Below are 17,078 nucleotides of genomic sequence, written 5' to 3'. Positions count from 1 at the left end.
GTTTTCTGAAGCTTTATCTTTGTAAAAACCTGATGCATAAGATACATTTACACAGATTGTTAGTAAATAATAATAATAAATAATAAAAACTGAGCATATATGACTACTGATTAAAGATAAATCCTGACTTTAATTACAATCACAAGCACTGATTTGAATAATTATCTTTGTCTTTGTTGTTAATATTCATCAGTGCATTTTCCCTGCTTAGATAATATTAAGAAAAATATTCAAAATACTATTTTATGGACAGCATATTATAGCACCCGATATACAATCAATTTTCTGTTCTGTCAGCATGCCTCACAGTTGACACGGGACAGAGATTCACAGTGAGAGTTTGATATTAACAGCGGTGTATGACAGGCATGACACAAGTGGCCATACCAAGTCTGGGGCTTTTATCGTAAACATGCAGAAACAATCAGTGTGATGCTTTAAGTTAGTGGTCAATAACCCTGTTGCTCACACCAGGCCCAGCCATATTGTGTTGGCCTTGCATCATTGATTGAGCCGTGCAGGAGGTAATTAGACTGGAGCTCTGGAGTGTGGTGGTATGGTGTCACTACGGGGTGTTGTGACACTATGGAGAGGAGGCCTGCTGTTGATTCTTGGAGGAAGTTCTGGGGTTGACAGGTCAATATTAGTGCTGATTTCCTGTCCTCTGAAGGTTTGTCCTCCTGTTGTGGAATGCTTCAGTTTCTCTCAGAATGTACTAAATCCCCCTCCTGCCTCGCCACCGGCTGACTTTGCTTCTGCTTCTCTATGAGAGAGCGAGGATTTAACTCACCATGATCAATATTTAGTATCCCATGCGTGAAACAAGCAGATGTTTGGAGTTTCCTTTTCAGAGACGGGAGGCTTCTGTTGAGTGAAGGGGATCAATGCTCCCTTCCGTCTGTGAGGCTGTAGACCCACGGCTTCTGAAGGGCGGCTGATGCGATTCCTGCCCGCCCTCAGGCCCCTGAGATTTGCGTGCCTCCCAGGCCTCTCCTGTCCTGTTAGCCCACTGATACAGACACTCACGCAGACAAAGTGCGCAGTCCAAACAGTTGTCCTGAAGTGGAAGAGGTCTGGATGTTAAACAACAGGGCTGTGATTGGGAATTGATTTGTTCATTTGCCAACTGTTGAGCGAAAGTGAGTTGGTGGTGCCTAGCCAGCTATCTGCCATCTACAATAACCTCTTTCTCTCTCTTTTTCTCTCTCTCTCTTTCTCTGTGTTCCTTTCTTTCTCTTTCTCTCCCCGCTCTCCATCCATCCCCTCCCACAGCACCTGCAGCAGCACGAAAACGCGGTGGAGGGTGATGCCTGCTACTACCATTGTGTGCTGTGTAACTACTCGACCAAGGCCAAGCTCAACCTGATCCAGCATGTGCGTTCCATGAAGCACCAGCGCAGTGAGAGCCTCAGGAAGCTTCAGCGCTTACAGAAGGGCCTGCCGGAGGAAGAGGAGGACCTCAGCTCCATCTTCACCATTCGCAAATGCCCTTCTTCAGATACAGGTCAGGACCTGCTCCTGTGGCCATGTTTTAGTATCTCTACATGTGTGTCTGTTTTACTCTCTTAGTCGCTCTACCTATGCCACCCTGCCTCTCATACACATAAACACACATTCTATGCCTCAGTTGTTAAAATTCGCCTTCACAATTTGTCACTTTCTTTCTAGAGAATTAGAAATAAGGGATAACATCTACTACTTTTCTATGGCTTTGTTCAGAAAAGTTGATTGAGGTGTTACAGTGATTCGAATGTACATTACTATTTTTAGATGGGAAGAACAGTATGATTTTACACTGAGTGAGCTCAGCTGAAAATCTAACTCAACAGAAGAGAAGGATTCCCTTTCAGGGATAAAATTAAACATTGCTGGGAGTTATGTCTCTTAATTTGATTCCAACAATGTAACTTTGTTTTTTTTTTTATTTATTTAGACTGTAGGTTCATATCATTCACATAAAATACCCTGCAAAGTCTGCCTTCACTAGTAAAAGCAGAGGTCTCTGTTAATGGGAGCTGTCCGTGACATATTGAGACAGAGCATTAAAGCCAGAGAAGGAGGAGCCCAACAACAGCAGCAGCTGCAACAACAACAAGAACACCAAAAAACAGATGCAGCTACAACAACAGTAGCATGACTGAAACAAAGTGCCTTGACTGCTCATTTATTATGGACTGATTAGGAAGAGTGAGCTGTGGTCAATTAACACTCTTTCTTAGCAGAGATTTGGTTTTCCAATCACTTTAACTCCTGTGCCCTGACAAAGGGGCTCTATTGTGTGTCCCTCCGAGAGGGAACCATTACTTCCCTCGCACACATACTCGCTGTCTGTGTTATGCAGGGGGGAAAAAAAAAAAAGGCCAGCCTGTGAAGACGCTTTGTTCCAAGGAGGCAGGGATAATGAAGCCAGCGGCCGGGAAATTGCGCAAAAGGCAGTCACAGATCTGAAGCAAATCATTAGAGAACATATTTAGCTGAGCAATTAGGGACAATTAAGCTTTCTGCTCGCTGCACTCCAAATATGTTAATGACTACAGTACAGTGGACAAGCGAACATGCAAAGGCAAGAGGAAGGGCCATTTAGGTTAAAAGGGTTGGGGGGGGGGGGGAGTTGTTGTTCCGTTTGTACTGGGATTTTTTTTTCCACAGATGTTGTGTTTATCAATCTTTTTTTTTCTCTCTCTCTTTTAATGTTTGATGTGCTAGATGCCCATGTTTGTGCCAGGGTTAGGGATCTGAGCCTTAGGTTAGGTAATGGGCCCCTGCAGTGGAGCTGTTTGTGGGCACATAAACACACTCCTCTGCAGAGCTTCATCAAATTGCAATATCCCTCGTTTTCCCGAACAAATTACTAGTATCTAACAAAATGTAAAAAGGAATGTGGGGCATTTTAGATTTAGGAATTAATGTATTGACTTGCCTGTGATTCTCTGTGTTTAAGTTGTGAGGTAGTCAGCTGAGAGATAACATTAAGGGGCCATTTTACTGAGGAAGGCCTAGGCTATTTGACACATGATTAACACCTGAATGAATCCCTGATTGAGTCAACCTTGTCGAGAGGTCAGCGACTGTTGTTCTTTCAGTTACCTGATGGTATATAAGGCAAGGCAGTCTGAAAGTTATTTGAGGGAACAGCTATGTTTGGACTTGCAGCATGAAGTAAAGCGTTTTGAGTCATCACATCAAGTTTGAAATCGAAAGAGAAATATTTTAGAAAAATGTATTCTCCTTTTATTGCTGATGAGGATGGGATGAGCATTTTAACTTTTCAGTCCTTTAATGTATTTATAGTTTGATTGTGTGTGTTGTATTGATGCTGCTTGATTCTTGGGATCGTTGTTAATACCTTGACTTTCTTCGCTTGTAATTCGGTGACTGCTTTGCTGCTGTACAACTTCTATTTTTTATTTGACTAATTATAAGCCATCATAGAGAAAATGAATTCTGCTCTTTCACAATGAGCTGCAGACAGACCATATAAACACAAGATCAGTGATTATGACCCATTATTATTCAGATCTTAGTCTTTGTTTTCAATCTAACACTTACTCCCATTTGTGTTTTTTGTGTTAAATGAAAAGTATGTAAAAAAAAAAAAAAAAAGAAAAGAAAAAGGGGGGAAAAAGAGCATCTTGATCAAATTACCTCAATAATGATCATACATCTTTGTCTGTAATCATCTACCATTTCACACCCCGAATGCGTTGTTCCAGCATCATCAGCTGCGTCTGTCCACCTCATAGCCCCACCCCTCCGCTAAGGCTGAACCTCCCAGTGTAATATTTAATTTCCTCCTCACTAGTTCTTCTGTGGCACAGGGCTCTTTTTTGTGGTTGAGGCATAGTTGCTAAAGTGGTGGAACGTTCCCTGGCTTGTTAAAACAAAGTTGCCCCTGGATTTCTGGGTCACCTAGACAGTAATTCCCCGCCTGCTGCTGTTCTGTGATCCTGCGAGTGGTTCTCTGCTGGCGTTTGGTGCCGGGCTTGGAGCCTGCCTGGGATTTTTCCCATGACATATAAAGCCTGTTTTTTTCTTTAAAAAGCTCACAACTATCATGAAACAGATGACATTTTGTACAATAATGTCTTTGAGTCATGATCTTTATGTGTTGTCAATTGATACCTTTCTATTACAGCAAAGGAATGAAGTTAGGCTTGTTGGTGCATTGTCTGGTGTGTTTTACACTTAACAACTTTGCACATTAATGCTCCCTATGAGGATGCAGCAGACACAGACTGTAGGGATCCGGTGCCACATGTCTCCTCTGGGCTGGATGTCCGAAGAGAGCAAGGGCAGCAGAAATGATGTTTCTTTCCAATTAGACTAACACGGGGATAAAAGGCTTGCATTGTTTTAATTCTTGCTCACACTGAAAATGTGCTGCTTAGGCATGTTACTGTGTGGCCCCGCCTCCATTTGTCTTCTTTAACCCTTTATCTGTGGGGAAACAAAGGGGGCCTCAGAGGGACCCCAGCCCCACACAGCTGCCCTGTGTGCAAAGATCACTGAATAAAGGCTGATTTATAGTTGTACGTAGGCTCTACGTAGAGCCTCTGTCATATTCTACGAAAGTGACCGACGTCGTTGTGAGCATTATACTTACGCACTTATACTACTGTGCTGCTCTGCAAACAAACACAACCAAAACGTCGTATAAACTCTGGCGGCTTAAACTGAAACTCTCCATCGTCTCTCTGCTCAGTCTTTTCTTCTGTGTGTTTTCCTTGTTTCACCTTCCCCCCCCCTGCCCCTAAAACGTAGAGAATAACAAGGAGACATACACCTGTGTCTGTTTGTCTGTGTGTACACACAGGTCTGTTTAAGAGGGATTCTCAAACACCATTATTAACTCATCTGGGTTTTGCATGAGTGGCCTCCCTTCTGCCTTAATGGTCATCTCCAGGGGCATTTTCAGATCAGCTGTATCAATCATTGAGAGAAACAAGGTAAACTACTGTTTACCCACCTCTGTTTACCACTTCAACGCTGGTTGTCTCGCATTCTCAGACAATGTACACACACCAAGCAGACCAATCACAATTGTTGTTGTGTGCGTTGCTGCAACATGTAGTTACATTTTTGGGGAGGTGTATGTCAGGCTACGGTGTAGGCTATGGTGTAGGCTACGGCGTATGGTACGAGGCTATGTGTTACCCACTGCGTCATTTTAACGCAAAGGTATAAATCAGGCTTAAAGCTCAGCATTGACTTGAACCAATGCACTGTCTGCACCAGTGCTAGCCTCTAGTTTTAAGGATAACAGCTCATTATCGGGTGGCAGGTAGACACAAAAAATAAAAAAAAAGAGAGACGTGTATGTGACAGAGGAGGTGAGAGGGAAGTGTTAAAACTCCCATAAAGCATTCACCTGTGAGGACAGTTGGTTTGACAGCATGAGGACAAAATATATTTTTGGTTTATTGGTTACAGAGAAAAGTAAAACCTAGTGTCATGTTGATGTCAAGTGTAGGGGTTAATGGTGACTGCTGACAACGTAAAGCATCAGGGTGTATGTGTATGAAAGGGACCAATATGTGGAGAATACGAGAAAATAGTGAAGAATGGATGCAAAAGAAGTGGGGGGAAATGAGTTTGGGGAGCTTACGTGTGACACTTGAGTGTATGATGACCCTATTTCGTATGAATGATGTTCACCAGGGCATATAACTCAGTGACACATTGGGGTTTCTCATTTCTTAACATTTAATCGACTAAAGTTATTTTTTGAGCATAGAACAGAATGAGAACAGAATCATACCTTTAAAAGGGCAAAGTTAAATTGCACTGAAGGGTGGATGCCCTTCTGCAAGAAATGTTTGCTTTTGTTGTTGTGTTTAGGAGAGAAAGAGAGAGAGATGTAGGAGAGAACATTTTATAAGAGTAAAATATTACTATTTTTCAGTGGCGTGTGTGTGTGCGCATGTGTGTGTATGTGTGTGTGTTTTATATGTATGTGTACGGAGGAGGCAGAGATGGAGAACAAACGTGGCTGACAGTGTGGATTAGCTCCTGCTGTAAATCTGCCTCAGTCACAGATGGCAGGCCCTTGATCGCTCGGCTGTGACGGCTTGGCTCTCATCGCAGGAGGAAATCCCTGTCTGTGAGTCTAGGAGGCTGGGAAGGAGAAGGCTGGGGCCCGGCTGGGCAGCCACCAGTCATTGTCTCCCGTCTGTGCAGACATAGAGGTCTGGGTATTCAAGGGCGAAGACTGGCTTGGGGAGGGGTTATCTTACTTTGACTCTGCAGTTGTTCCATCCACCACACCATGAGAGCTTGTAAGTGGAACTTAAGCCTCCAGTTAAGATCAGCGTGACTTTTAATGACCAGTTTGAGAAACTGGGCAGGGAAGCTGCGTGCATTATTAAATGGAAATGAGACGAAAGGATGCATACAAATTGCTGCATAATAGTGGTATCCAATACGAGATCCATTGCTTGTTTCGCTAAAAGGGGTGCGCTTTCAGGGTCACACACCTAATAGTGAGGCCTGTCCTGACAACAGAGGCAGTTCTCTTCCCTCCCCACATGCCTCCCTCTCCCTCTCTGCCTCATGCATAATTCTTGAGACGCTCTGAAAAAGCTGGAAAATGGCTGTGACATGGAAAAATGCACTAATAAAGCAAATAGAGAAAAGTCACTCATATTTTAGGGTTTGCAGAACACCTTGCTGCTCACATTGAGATTCAACGGTGGCAGACAGGATGTGTTGACATCCAGTCGGCCAGAATGACAATACCAAATGTCTCATATGCATTATATTGAACCGTGCCTTCGTCTTTTTGTCTCAGCCTCTGCTTCTAACTACTTTTTTGTAACATATTAACAGAGCTCGGTCCCCCTGCTGTCTTACTTTACACTATCTGCATGTCCAGTGGCTAAGCTAAAGCAGTTAAAACCAGGTAAAATCAGAGGTGAGCCAGGCCACGCTCTGATGGCATGCAAGGGCTTTTTTTTCCCCCACAGGCAAGAGCAAAACAGACGGTAGCCATTTCTGGAATGTCCTCCTTTATTCATGCTTGTTAAAATGCAAAGTAAACCTTTCCAGAAACAGGATATTGTAGCCCCTAACCACTAGACCCTTTCTACATGCCACATTATGGCCAATCTGAAAGTAAGTTGTATAGACAGACACTGCTGCAATGCGCTTTTAATAAAGGCTGTTATTGCCCTGGTGATGCAGAGTGGATATGAGGATGAGGACTGTGCAGGCCTGGATGAGTAGGGCCCCAGAGGGCCCACAGCTCAGTCAGGCCTCCGTCAGTCGCCTGCCTTCTAATCCCTGTCCGAAGGGCATCGAGGCAGCATAGGAAATTGTTTGCTGTCCGCAGAACGTGCCAGGAAATTCATAAATACATTACTTTTCATTTTGAAAATATTACAAAAGACTAGACGTTTATTAAAAAAGCCAAAATGATGGCTTTATAGATTTTCCAGTTGTGCATCAGCATTCATATGACTCTGTTGCTCTTACTAACACAAGCAAGTCTTTTCTTTCCCTGTGCCCCATGCTTTATGGACTAGCTTGGTATGAATTCCTCTGCTGGCTCATCCTGTAATAGCAAATTGACCAGAAAGCCACCGCTCTATTCTGGGATAGGCTGTGAATAAAAATGTCTTGTGTCCAGATTTTTACTACCGCTCCTGACTGAACCCTCGTTCTATAAATACTGGCTAGCTTCGCCCCCAGGCTGGAAGGTGGGCAAAATCTGGATCCTGGTGTGCCAGCCTGGCCAGTAGATCTGACTTAGAGGTGAACAGAGGCAGTATAAATGTCAAAGTTAAGTGTTTATATACAGAAAGAATGAGACAATAAGAAAGTCATGAATTCAGTGAGGGCGAGTTGAGTCACGCTCACAACGACAAAAGCAATAGTCTGTCAAAATTAGGACATGAACATTTGCTAATGCTGTGTGTCCTGTATGTTTTACGCCCTCTGTGTGATTTCACTGTCAGTTATGTCATGTGGGTGTAAATATGCGGCACATTTTATTTTGCAAACTTGCATACCTATAAATGAGCACACACATAGGTGTCCACACTCAGAATCAGGCCGTGCGTGGGTGCGAGAGGCTATCCCTGTCATCAAGCCCATTTTCAGACGAGACTGGCAGCACATTATAATATTGGTTTCCCTCTCTCTTGTCATTACCAGACACTCTCCTTGAAAGCTGATCCAAAAGATAGACAGTCCATCAGGAGACAGTCATCTCATTTGTACTTACTAAACGTGTTAATGAGTTCTATTTTCAGGCCTAGAGGCTTTGGTGCTGGATATTGGAGCAGAGGTGGCGATCGGTGGTGTGAGGTGTTGGATCAGGAGGAGCACGGAGGGAGGGGCAGGAGGTAATGCAGTAGCCCTGCTGCCCCTCATGTCACTCACATGGAGTGACCACAGCCTCCACAGGGGCTGTCAGTCAGGGCTGAGGGCGGGAAGTCTGTGGTTATAGACAGACAGAGACAGCAGAGGAGAGAATAGATTGGGTGACGAAGACATAATGGTTGTGATGGGTTTAATTATAGCAGCAGTCATGTCACTGTCATACAGGTGAATGAGATGAAGGAGAAACAAGTCAATTGAAGTTTTTACCCTTTAATGACTGATTTATATGAAATGCGTTAGAGCATAGGACTAATGTATAGTCTTGATGTCCAAAATATTTTCAGCGCAAACAGAGGTATTTGTCTAATGCAAAAGTGGATTTTGTCAACACTGGACAAAGACTTCTCCACGAGTGTTATTAACGCGACTCCACTGACTCTTTTCACTGTGACTGCAATTACAAAGAGCCAGTTGTGTCTGTCCCACATTATCACACCCACTTTGGCTGATTGTCTTTGTAAAAGAATGCACGACCAGCACATTTTCCACAATGTACTGGCTGGTCAAATAACTTACGCAATACAATGTAGATACATTTTCCTCTAGTTTGGCTTTTCTGTACTTGTAATATGTAGTAGTTGTAATGTTTTATTTTTTCACCAGTTTTCTGCCCACTTCTTGCTTGAACTTCCCCCTAAGGCACACATTATCATCTTACATCCAGCATGGTCTTATCTATGATATTGATTGTAGTGCAAGTGTATGCCAGGTGGTGTTGGAACTAGAACCAATAAATTGTTAAACACTTAGATTGCTTCATTTGTTACTATGTTTTGGTATTGGGTGAACAATGGTGCTCGCTGTCAGAATTAGGCAGCTCAATTTGACCATAGGCGGCAACAGAGAAGAAGCAAGGGTAAAGTTTGGGAACTATCGAGTCGAGGCTAGGAAAGTTTTATTTAGCCATTTTTAATAAGGCTGTTTGTGCCCCCCAGAGAGAGCTGGTGGATCAAAGGGCATGATCTGTGCTATGGATGAGTTCACCCTGGGTCCAGCAGAGACGATCCGCCTCGCTGACAACAAAACAAAACCAGGGAGTGAATGATGCCCTATCCAGCAGCATGTTGCCCTCACACTCCGAAGGCTCCATTTGAATAAAGGCAGATGAAACAAAGACTGGCTGAAAGCACAGATGTTTTGATTCATTATCCACTCTCTGATAGATAGTAGTGAACAGTGTCTGTAAGTGTAGGAGTGTGTGTAAGTACAAATGTGTGTATGTTGCTTGATGTGCAAATTCATGTTATGTTTGTTTGATTTGATGAAAACACCCTTACAGACAAAAAAACATACAGACACATACAGGATGCACGCAAAACACACACACACACGTACACACACACACATCCGTGTTTTGAGTGCATTAGCAAAAAGAGTCCCCTCCAGTGCCTCAACCACATCAACTAAAAGCAGCCAGGCAGATGGCAGCAATGAGAGAAGTGCAGAAATAATTCAATAGTGAACCTTTCTAACCTTTACCTGTGGGCGTGAGCACCAGTCATTGATTCACGCTGTGCTTGACAGTACACTACACACCACCTGAGGAGGGTGAGAGGAGGGTGGATGAAGAGAAATGGATGAGTTTGGTGAAAAACACCAAAGGGATAGTATGAGTGGGAGGGAGGCTCTACTGTACATTGGTGGTGGTAGTGTGTGACATTAGAGGGGAACTTTCCACGGATGGATATTGGGAATTATTCTGGATTTGTCCAGCTTCCACAAATATTTCCCCAATATCGCTGGGTATCACCAATAGACAGAAATTCTCACGCCACATTGAGTGTGATACTGCGGGTCACAGTGGGCTGCCATTGATTACAAAGCACCTCAAGGCCTGGGTCCTACTTCTAGAGAATTATCCCGTAAACCTGACACACAGTGCAGTCACTGGTTGTCTCAGGGTACGTGTTGTGAAGAACACTGAGGTTGATGAGCAGAGCACATAGAGTACAATGTCTCTTGTTATTTGGTGACTACTGCCTGACCAGCAGTGATACTGTGAAGACACTATATGTTAAAGAAAGTAAGTCTGGATTTTGTGGAAGTCATGTCCACAGCCCGACACCAGATGTGATCGCCTAACCAGTGACAATCTGAGACAAAATAGTATTTACTTTGTGACAATCTTGGATATTTTTACTGCTTGACATATTTATGGTGTCCCTCCTGCTCCAGTTGATGACCTATGTCTCACAGACTCTCTTTGTCTGGCTGGAAACATTTCTCTGTCGCTGCTGTTTTATAAGTTGGCTGTGGATATGTTCTTCCCGCTGTCCATTTGGAACAAAGGAGCTTGGATGAGCATAGTGATGGATGATATTTAAGTAAGGGAAAATAAATGAGAAGCCAACCGTTTACACTGTAAATGCACACTGAAGAGATAAAGTTCCGTGCTATGAGGGAGAGTGGAAAATAGTTTTAGTGCAACAATATGATTTTGACCAATTACCAAAAGCAAAATACATTTTTGTTAGCAATATCTGAGGTTTGGCTCCATAATCAATCCGTTTCAAATACCAACAGGATATGTTTATGTACTAGCAATATTGTTTAATTACTTACTCCCTGTTTGGCAAGACATGCATCCTCTGACACAGACATGGCTAGTAAAGAACTAAAAGTTTGCACATGTGTATCCCCACTTGACAGAGCTTGTTTAACTAACACTGAAAACAAATAAAATTATACTGGAAAAAAGGTATTTTATTTGTAGTATGAGAAAAACTAGTTTTGTTTTTGTTTACATAATAAGTATTGGGGAACTCTTAAGCATATGTCTATTTTCTGAATTTCATGTTGTTTTATAGATTGACTTCAAAATGATTCCTGCCTATTTAGACATTTTATGATGATTTTTAAATCTTGTTGCAATTTACAAGGATTTTCTGCCTTTTAGTGTTTTATACTTTTAACATGCACGTTCATTTGTGGACCCCTTAATGCTCTTTGAAAGATTTCTTTTCCCATAAAACCACATTTGCAAAACATGCTGTATATAGTAATAAGAAAGAGAAGGCAAATAAGTTGGAAACAGCAGAAAAACCCACCCTGACCAATTTGAAGCATTAAGGTGAATAATCCATTGTTTAGAAAGCAAGCAAAGGTCAATTTTCATGCTACTTGCTCAGTAAGCATACAGGAGAGCATATCGAGTCAGTTCAGCTGCGCTGCACAGTCAAGAGGGAAGGACAAGAATTCTGAGTCCTGTGTTCTACCAATGCTGCTATAAAAAGATTTTTTCAGTCTCCACTCAAGAGGTAGATGGTTTTGTTTTTTGTAGTTGTAATATTATACTGATGTGTGTGCACTTGAATAACTAGTGCGAAAAGAGTAATACATTAATTACAAACATACATTTGTTAACTAATTACATTTTGCTGAACCTTAACAGTTTTAAGCATCCACTATCTCTAGTCAGTTAGGCAATGAAGGTGTCGGATAAATTGACAAACATACAGACCAAAATGAAATGCCGTCTGTTTTTTGTTTGTATGAAGTAGTGTGAAATTAACTACACAGGATTTTCTGGTCACAACATGTTATTTAGCTTTAAAAATAACCATTAAAACAAAAGTTAGTGATGCCGTGGGCATTTCTTTGGTTATCAGTGTTTATGTAGACATTTTAAAAAACATCCAAAATTGGATAAAGAAAAAATCAGTAATATCAGGTTAAATGCAATTACAAAAAAGTTTGCAGCACAAACACTGTTCTGTAGTTGAACTGTTTATTGTTTTTTAGATTACTTTGGAGTACTCCAGCACATGGTCATCAGCTTGTTTGTGCTTTTACCCCGATTTTACCTTGACTTACCCGAAGCATATTCTGAGCTGTGATTGTCTCAATAGGATCTTGTTTACTGCAATCTGCAATGAACAATATTGCATCAACTTCTGGTTGCTTGTAGTAGTAATAGCAGTGAAAGTCTGTAAAAAAAAAAAAACTGGAAGTTATTAACCTTAGCAGTATCTGTGGACTATGGGTTCTCTGAAAATGAGTTCCTCTCATGTATATGGTGAATATTTCAAGCACTTGGGAAAACTCAAGACGGGGCACATATGTGTGTGTGAGATGTAGATTGGAGAACACAGTGGATGTGTTTAAATCCATGTCACAAGTCGTTGTCAGTCTAACAGACAGGCCAGCACCCTGAGGCTTACTCGATTTAAAGTGGCACGGGGGCCAGTATGGCAGCCAGAATTAGGAAAAATGGGCTGTGTTTTTGTCATGTTAAACCGGGCAAAAGAATCTAATTGGGTGGGGGAGAGCAAATGGCAATACCGTCTTTGTTTAAGGGCCCTCTGCAGTCACTTTGCAGGGCCCATTGTGCATTGACCACAATAGCATTAGTTTGTGCTCTTGTTCTGAACTCCTCTTTTCTCTGGCTCTCTGCAGTCAGCTCCTGTCCGTTCCACTCTGTCTCCACGCTTCACTTCCACGCTCCACCAGTGGTCAGGAAGGGACTCAGAAACATGCCCCCCATCATGATCAGCCTTGCTCCCTTCCTGTCCTGTATTATCCCACCATCGCCATCCTCAATCCTTCCCGTCCTGCTTTCTTATCCACACCATTAAAAAGATAAAGATAGAGAAGGAAAGAAAACTTTTTTCCACTTTGTCTGTAGTCCACTTTTGCCCTGAGAAGAGAATCTTTATATTCCTATATTGTTATCAGTTTTAAAGAATCCAATCATTTAATGAGAAATTATTAAAATTGATTTCTCCATGAGTTCACAGACAGGCTTGCCATGAGCTCTTGCAAATGTGCGATGAATGATTTGTACTCATGAAAATAAACTTATTTTCTAGCTTCAGAAAATGATAATGGAACAATTATGTTAAGTTATTTTTATTGTCAATACAAAACTGCTTCAAATCTGCCTAACTCTCATGGAATAGACCTGACAGCGGTGTAACATTATAAATTACTTTAAATGCAAGGCAACCATTGGAATATACCCTGGTACTTATAATGATTCTTTTTAAATATTCTTTTATCTAAAGCTAGGCACCGTCTTTAAAGTAATGCTTGAGACACAGTACAGAGAAGAGCACTTACCTTTCATGATGTTTCCTACTACTTATAGTAGATTATAATCCACAGGGGGTAAAAATACATTTGTGGCCATAGTATGATGTAAATGGCAGCAAACCTCCATTAAAAATTTCTAAATTCGTGTGTCTCGGAGAATATGCTATAATCAACAGCAGGTAGCAGATGAATAAATGAGACCTCTCTGTAGTCAGACCAAGATTATAGTCTTTCACCTCCAGCAAATCCATGTGCAAATTGTGTAACAACTATCCTCAGTATATTTAGTGCACTGTTAATGGCCCTGTGCCTTGTGAAGGTGTAATCATGCGTGATAAAAAACGGGTCCAAGTTACTAACCTAGGAGCAATCTTGTGTGCATTAAAGTGTCCTTTTCTTTGTTACAAAGGTCATTCATAACTTGGTCGCGTTGTTGATGTACAGTGAGAGATATTGATTGATTAATGCATTAAGTGCTCACAATCCATTAGGTTCTGTGAAAGGGACTGGAGAGAAGACTCTTTCTCTCACAATGTATTTTCACCTCTCTCTGTTGTTCAAAGGGCATCATTTTTTTTGCTGGCAAAGTTTAAGGGACAAAAGCCTGAATATCTGCCAAGTAATGCATTCAAAAGAACACTGGTCCTCATGAGTGTCCGTTCAATTACTCTGAAAAGCCTGACAAGGAATTGCTCTTCCATTAGCCTTCTGCTCATCCTGACCCTAAAAGAAAATGCTGTTCATTGTCTTCACCTACTGTAAAACAAGCATACCTCAGCACCTGAAGGCATGAAAAAGATTTACAGTCTTCTGTGTAAATACAAAGAAAGTAATATATATGCACAGACATTTTGAATGTAGCCTCACCAAAATGATGCCATCTGCCACTTCTCATTGTTAACACAGGGGCTACCTTTTATCTGAAAAGTAATAGACCATAAGACAAATTCAGTGACGACAAAGAGGATTATTTTAAACCTTGCAACTGTTTTTAGCTGATTTTGTTAATCCATCGACTAAATCAGAGAAGACACAGATATGCTTTTCTTTTTTGTCCAAATGTTGTGTACCTTCTCAGGATGGTTTCCAGAACCAGGTCATAGGGTTATTGTCTTACTACTTAGTGACAAGGAATAGGAGACCTTTATCATCTGGGCCCTAAGCAGGGAAGCCCGTGAAAGGGGTCTGAGAGTCAGTCATTACCTTAGAAACATGGGCTGCATTAGAGATTCATAACAGTGTGCCATCTCTGCACCTTTCATCTCCACCAGGGCCAGCTCCATTAGGATCTTTTATCTTTGTGCTGATGGCTGCTCTTGATAATGGGGCTGCCGAGAAATCCCAAAAAGTAAAGACTCAACTCTGACACTATTGGCCCTCCCTTTCTTCAAGTAGAGTAGTACATCAGAGTACAGTAGAAGATATATACACTCTTATTTGCAGTACTAAAACCAGATTTACTAGATTTCTCTTTTTTACAAAAACATTTTCCTTACCCATTACTGAAGTCTAGTTAATGGTTTGTAGTCTCACCACACCATAGCTGTTGCTGTCCCTCTCATATCCACCGCCACCTTTGACACTACAGTCTGATCATGTTGTTGACGATGTAGCCAAAAGAAAATTTTTTTTGCATTTCCTCTTTTATTCATGCTATCAATCAATGTGCCTCTGTTGCCCGTGTGACTGGTGCAGTTTTTTTTAAGAATAGGGATTAGTAAAATATTGGCATTCTTCCTGCTGATGCCCCCCATGAAAATGCATTAATGATATCCCATGCAAAGCCTCATTGAAAACTTTGCTTTTGGGCAGACAAACACAACTGCATAATGGTATAGTAATTCATGCAAGCCAATGTTTTTCAAATGTTACAGTAATTATGAAAAATATTCGTACTTTTCCCCTACATACCCGCAGCAGAGCAAATCTCATTTCCAAGGCAAAGCAGAGAAGGAACACGCTGAATAATCATTGTGTTTAATGCTCTGGTCATAATCCCAGGTTTTATGATGGTTTTCTAATGATTTTCTAATGATGTTAAATATTAGTAGAGAGTACAGCCATAATTTGAACACAGCGGTCGTTTTTTCAAAGCTCTATCAGCACACCCGATTGCAACTACAATGAATATTGCACTGGGAATGAGATTTAAGAGCCATCCCTTTTGGTGTTTTATTTTGCCGTCTCCCCATCTGCCATAAATCCTCATTGCTGTGCTCTTGAAGCCTCCGCCCTTGCCTGCCTTCCCCAGGTGGGAATACAATTAGGTGCAGGGGCCATTTCATTCAGTGCCACTGTCTGTCCACCGCAGTCATTCGTAAAAAACGCTGGAGCTGTCCCAGTGGAGAAAACAGTGGACTCCTGGGAAATATAAAAAAACAAGGAAAGAAGAGGGAGAGAAACAGAACAGAAAATAGTGGAGAGATGAGCACAAAGACGGGAAAAAATGCACAGAATTGCTGTCAGAGGAGATACAAGCTTGGCCTCTGATGAGTGACAATATTGAGCAAAATATGTATTGGAGACAAAGGCTTTGTCTCCTTCCTGTGCCTTTTCAATGAATTACACCTCTCCACCCCCTACCCCCAGCTTTTTAATTAAATGGCTGCAGCTCCATCTCTCTATCCGTAGCTCCCCATTACAGAGGCTAGATAAGGGATTGCTATCTGTAGCATGTTAAGAAAGGCTGCTGGGCAGCCAAGCCTCATGAAATTTGTCACAAGATCTCATTTTCCTCATTGCCAGACGTGATGCTTATAATTGATGTGGAGGCAGCAGTAATTTATTGGCCGTCCGCAATTATCATCCCCTTCTAGCAGGGGGATGTGACTGCAATTTATAAGTGTGTGCGTGTGTGTTGTTGGTGTGTCTGGTGTTAGGGGTGTGACATTGTATCGTATAAATTAACACAAAAACATGTTTCTCCATATCGCATGGTAAGTGTGTATCTGTGTATGTGTGTGTGTGTGTGTGTGTGTGCGCCACTTTAGAATGCAAATTAATGACAGGCTCCATATCATAAACAATATGGGGCCTGTAATGCAGCCACGTTCAGTTGAGGTGTCGAGGCTGTCAGTGCGCCAGCTGGACTTTCACACACAGCCGGGGGGTGGAAGGGTAACCAGAAGCCTTGGAGGTGCAGGGGGGGGGTCAGATAGGGCGGGCCAGAGGGGGCTGGTGCCGCAACCCTTTGTCCACAGCTCCTCCTTATGTCTTTAGGGTTTGTTTTCACACACTAAAAACAATGACAATGGGGCTAGATTGGTAATAACATGGCAATCTGAATACCGTGACTATCATGCTGGACGTAGTTTACGAGTGTGTTTTAATCAAAAATGATTTCTCCTCTTCTACTTTTCACTGGCAGTATTCAGAAAAGGAAATGCACATTGTGTCCGAGGGGCATTTGTCACTATGAACTCTAGTGACAGAGTGAACTGAAGTACTGAGTCAAAAATAATACATTTTCACATTGCCAATAAAAAATCTGCATTCATGAACCTAGGAACATCATTACTGTTATCAAGGCAGCACTTCAGTTGAAAAATGAGGCAATTCATGGCTTCTTTGTACTATATGGGTAATGTGAACTCACCAGGCTGAGGACAGGGTTGTACGGCCACAGTGTTTGTCATGCTTTTCTCAAGGCCTTATAATTTTCTATTTTT

General features: G+C 41.9%; 1 protein-coding gene across 2 annotated transcripts in view; it reads left to right on the top strand.

The window, feature by feature from the left end:
• Positions 1-17,078, top strand: part of zfhx3b (zinc finger homeobox 3b) — a 328,353-nt gene that overhangs the window by 270,657 nt on the left and 40,618 nt on the right. For both annotated transcript variants that reach the window (XM_019270499.2, XM_027281814.1), the window contains one exon: positions 1,273-1,504. In XM_019270499.2, the coding sequence (XP_019126044.2) occupies positions 1,273-1,504 (232 nt within the window). The remainder of the gene's footprint in view (positions 1-1,272; positions 1,505-17,078) is intronic.

The sequence above is a fragment of the Larimichthys crocea genome, chromosome VIII (genome assembly GCF_000972845.2).
Source record: "Larimichthys crocea isolate SSNF chromosome VIII, L_crocea_2.0, whole genome shotgun sequence".
Classification (NCBI taxonomy): Eukaryota; Metazoa; Chordata; class Actinopteri; family Sciaenidae; genus Larimichthys; species Larimichthys crocea.
This window is presented reverse-complemented; position numbering and strand designations above follow the sequence as displayed.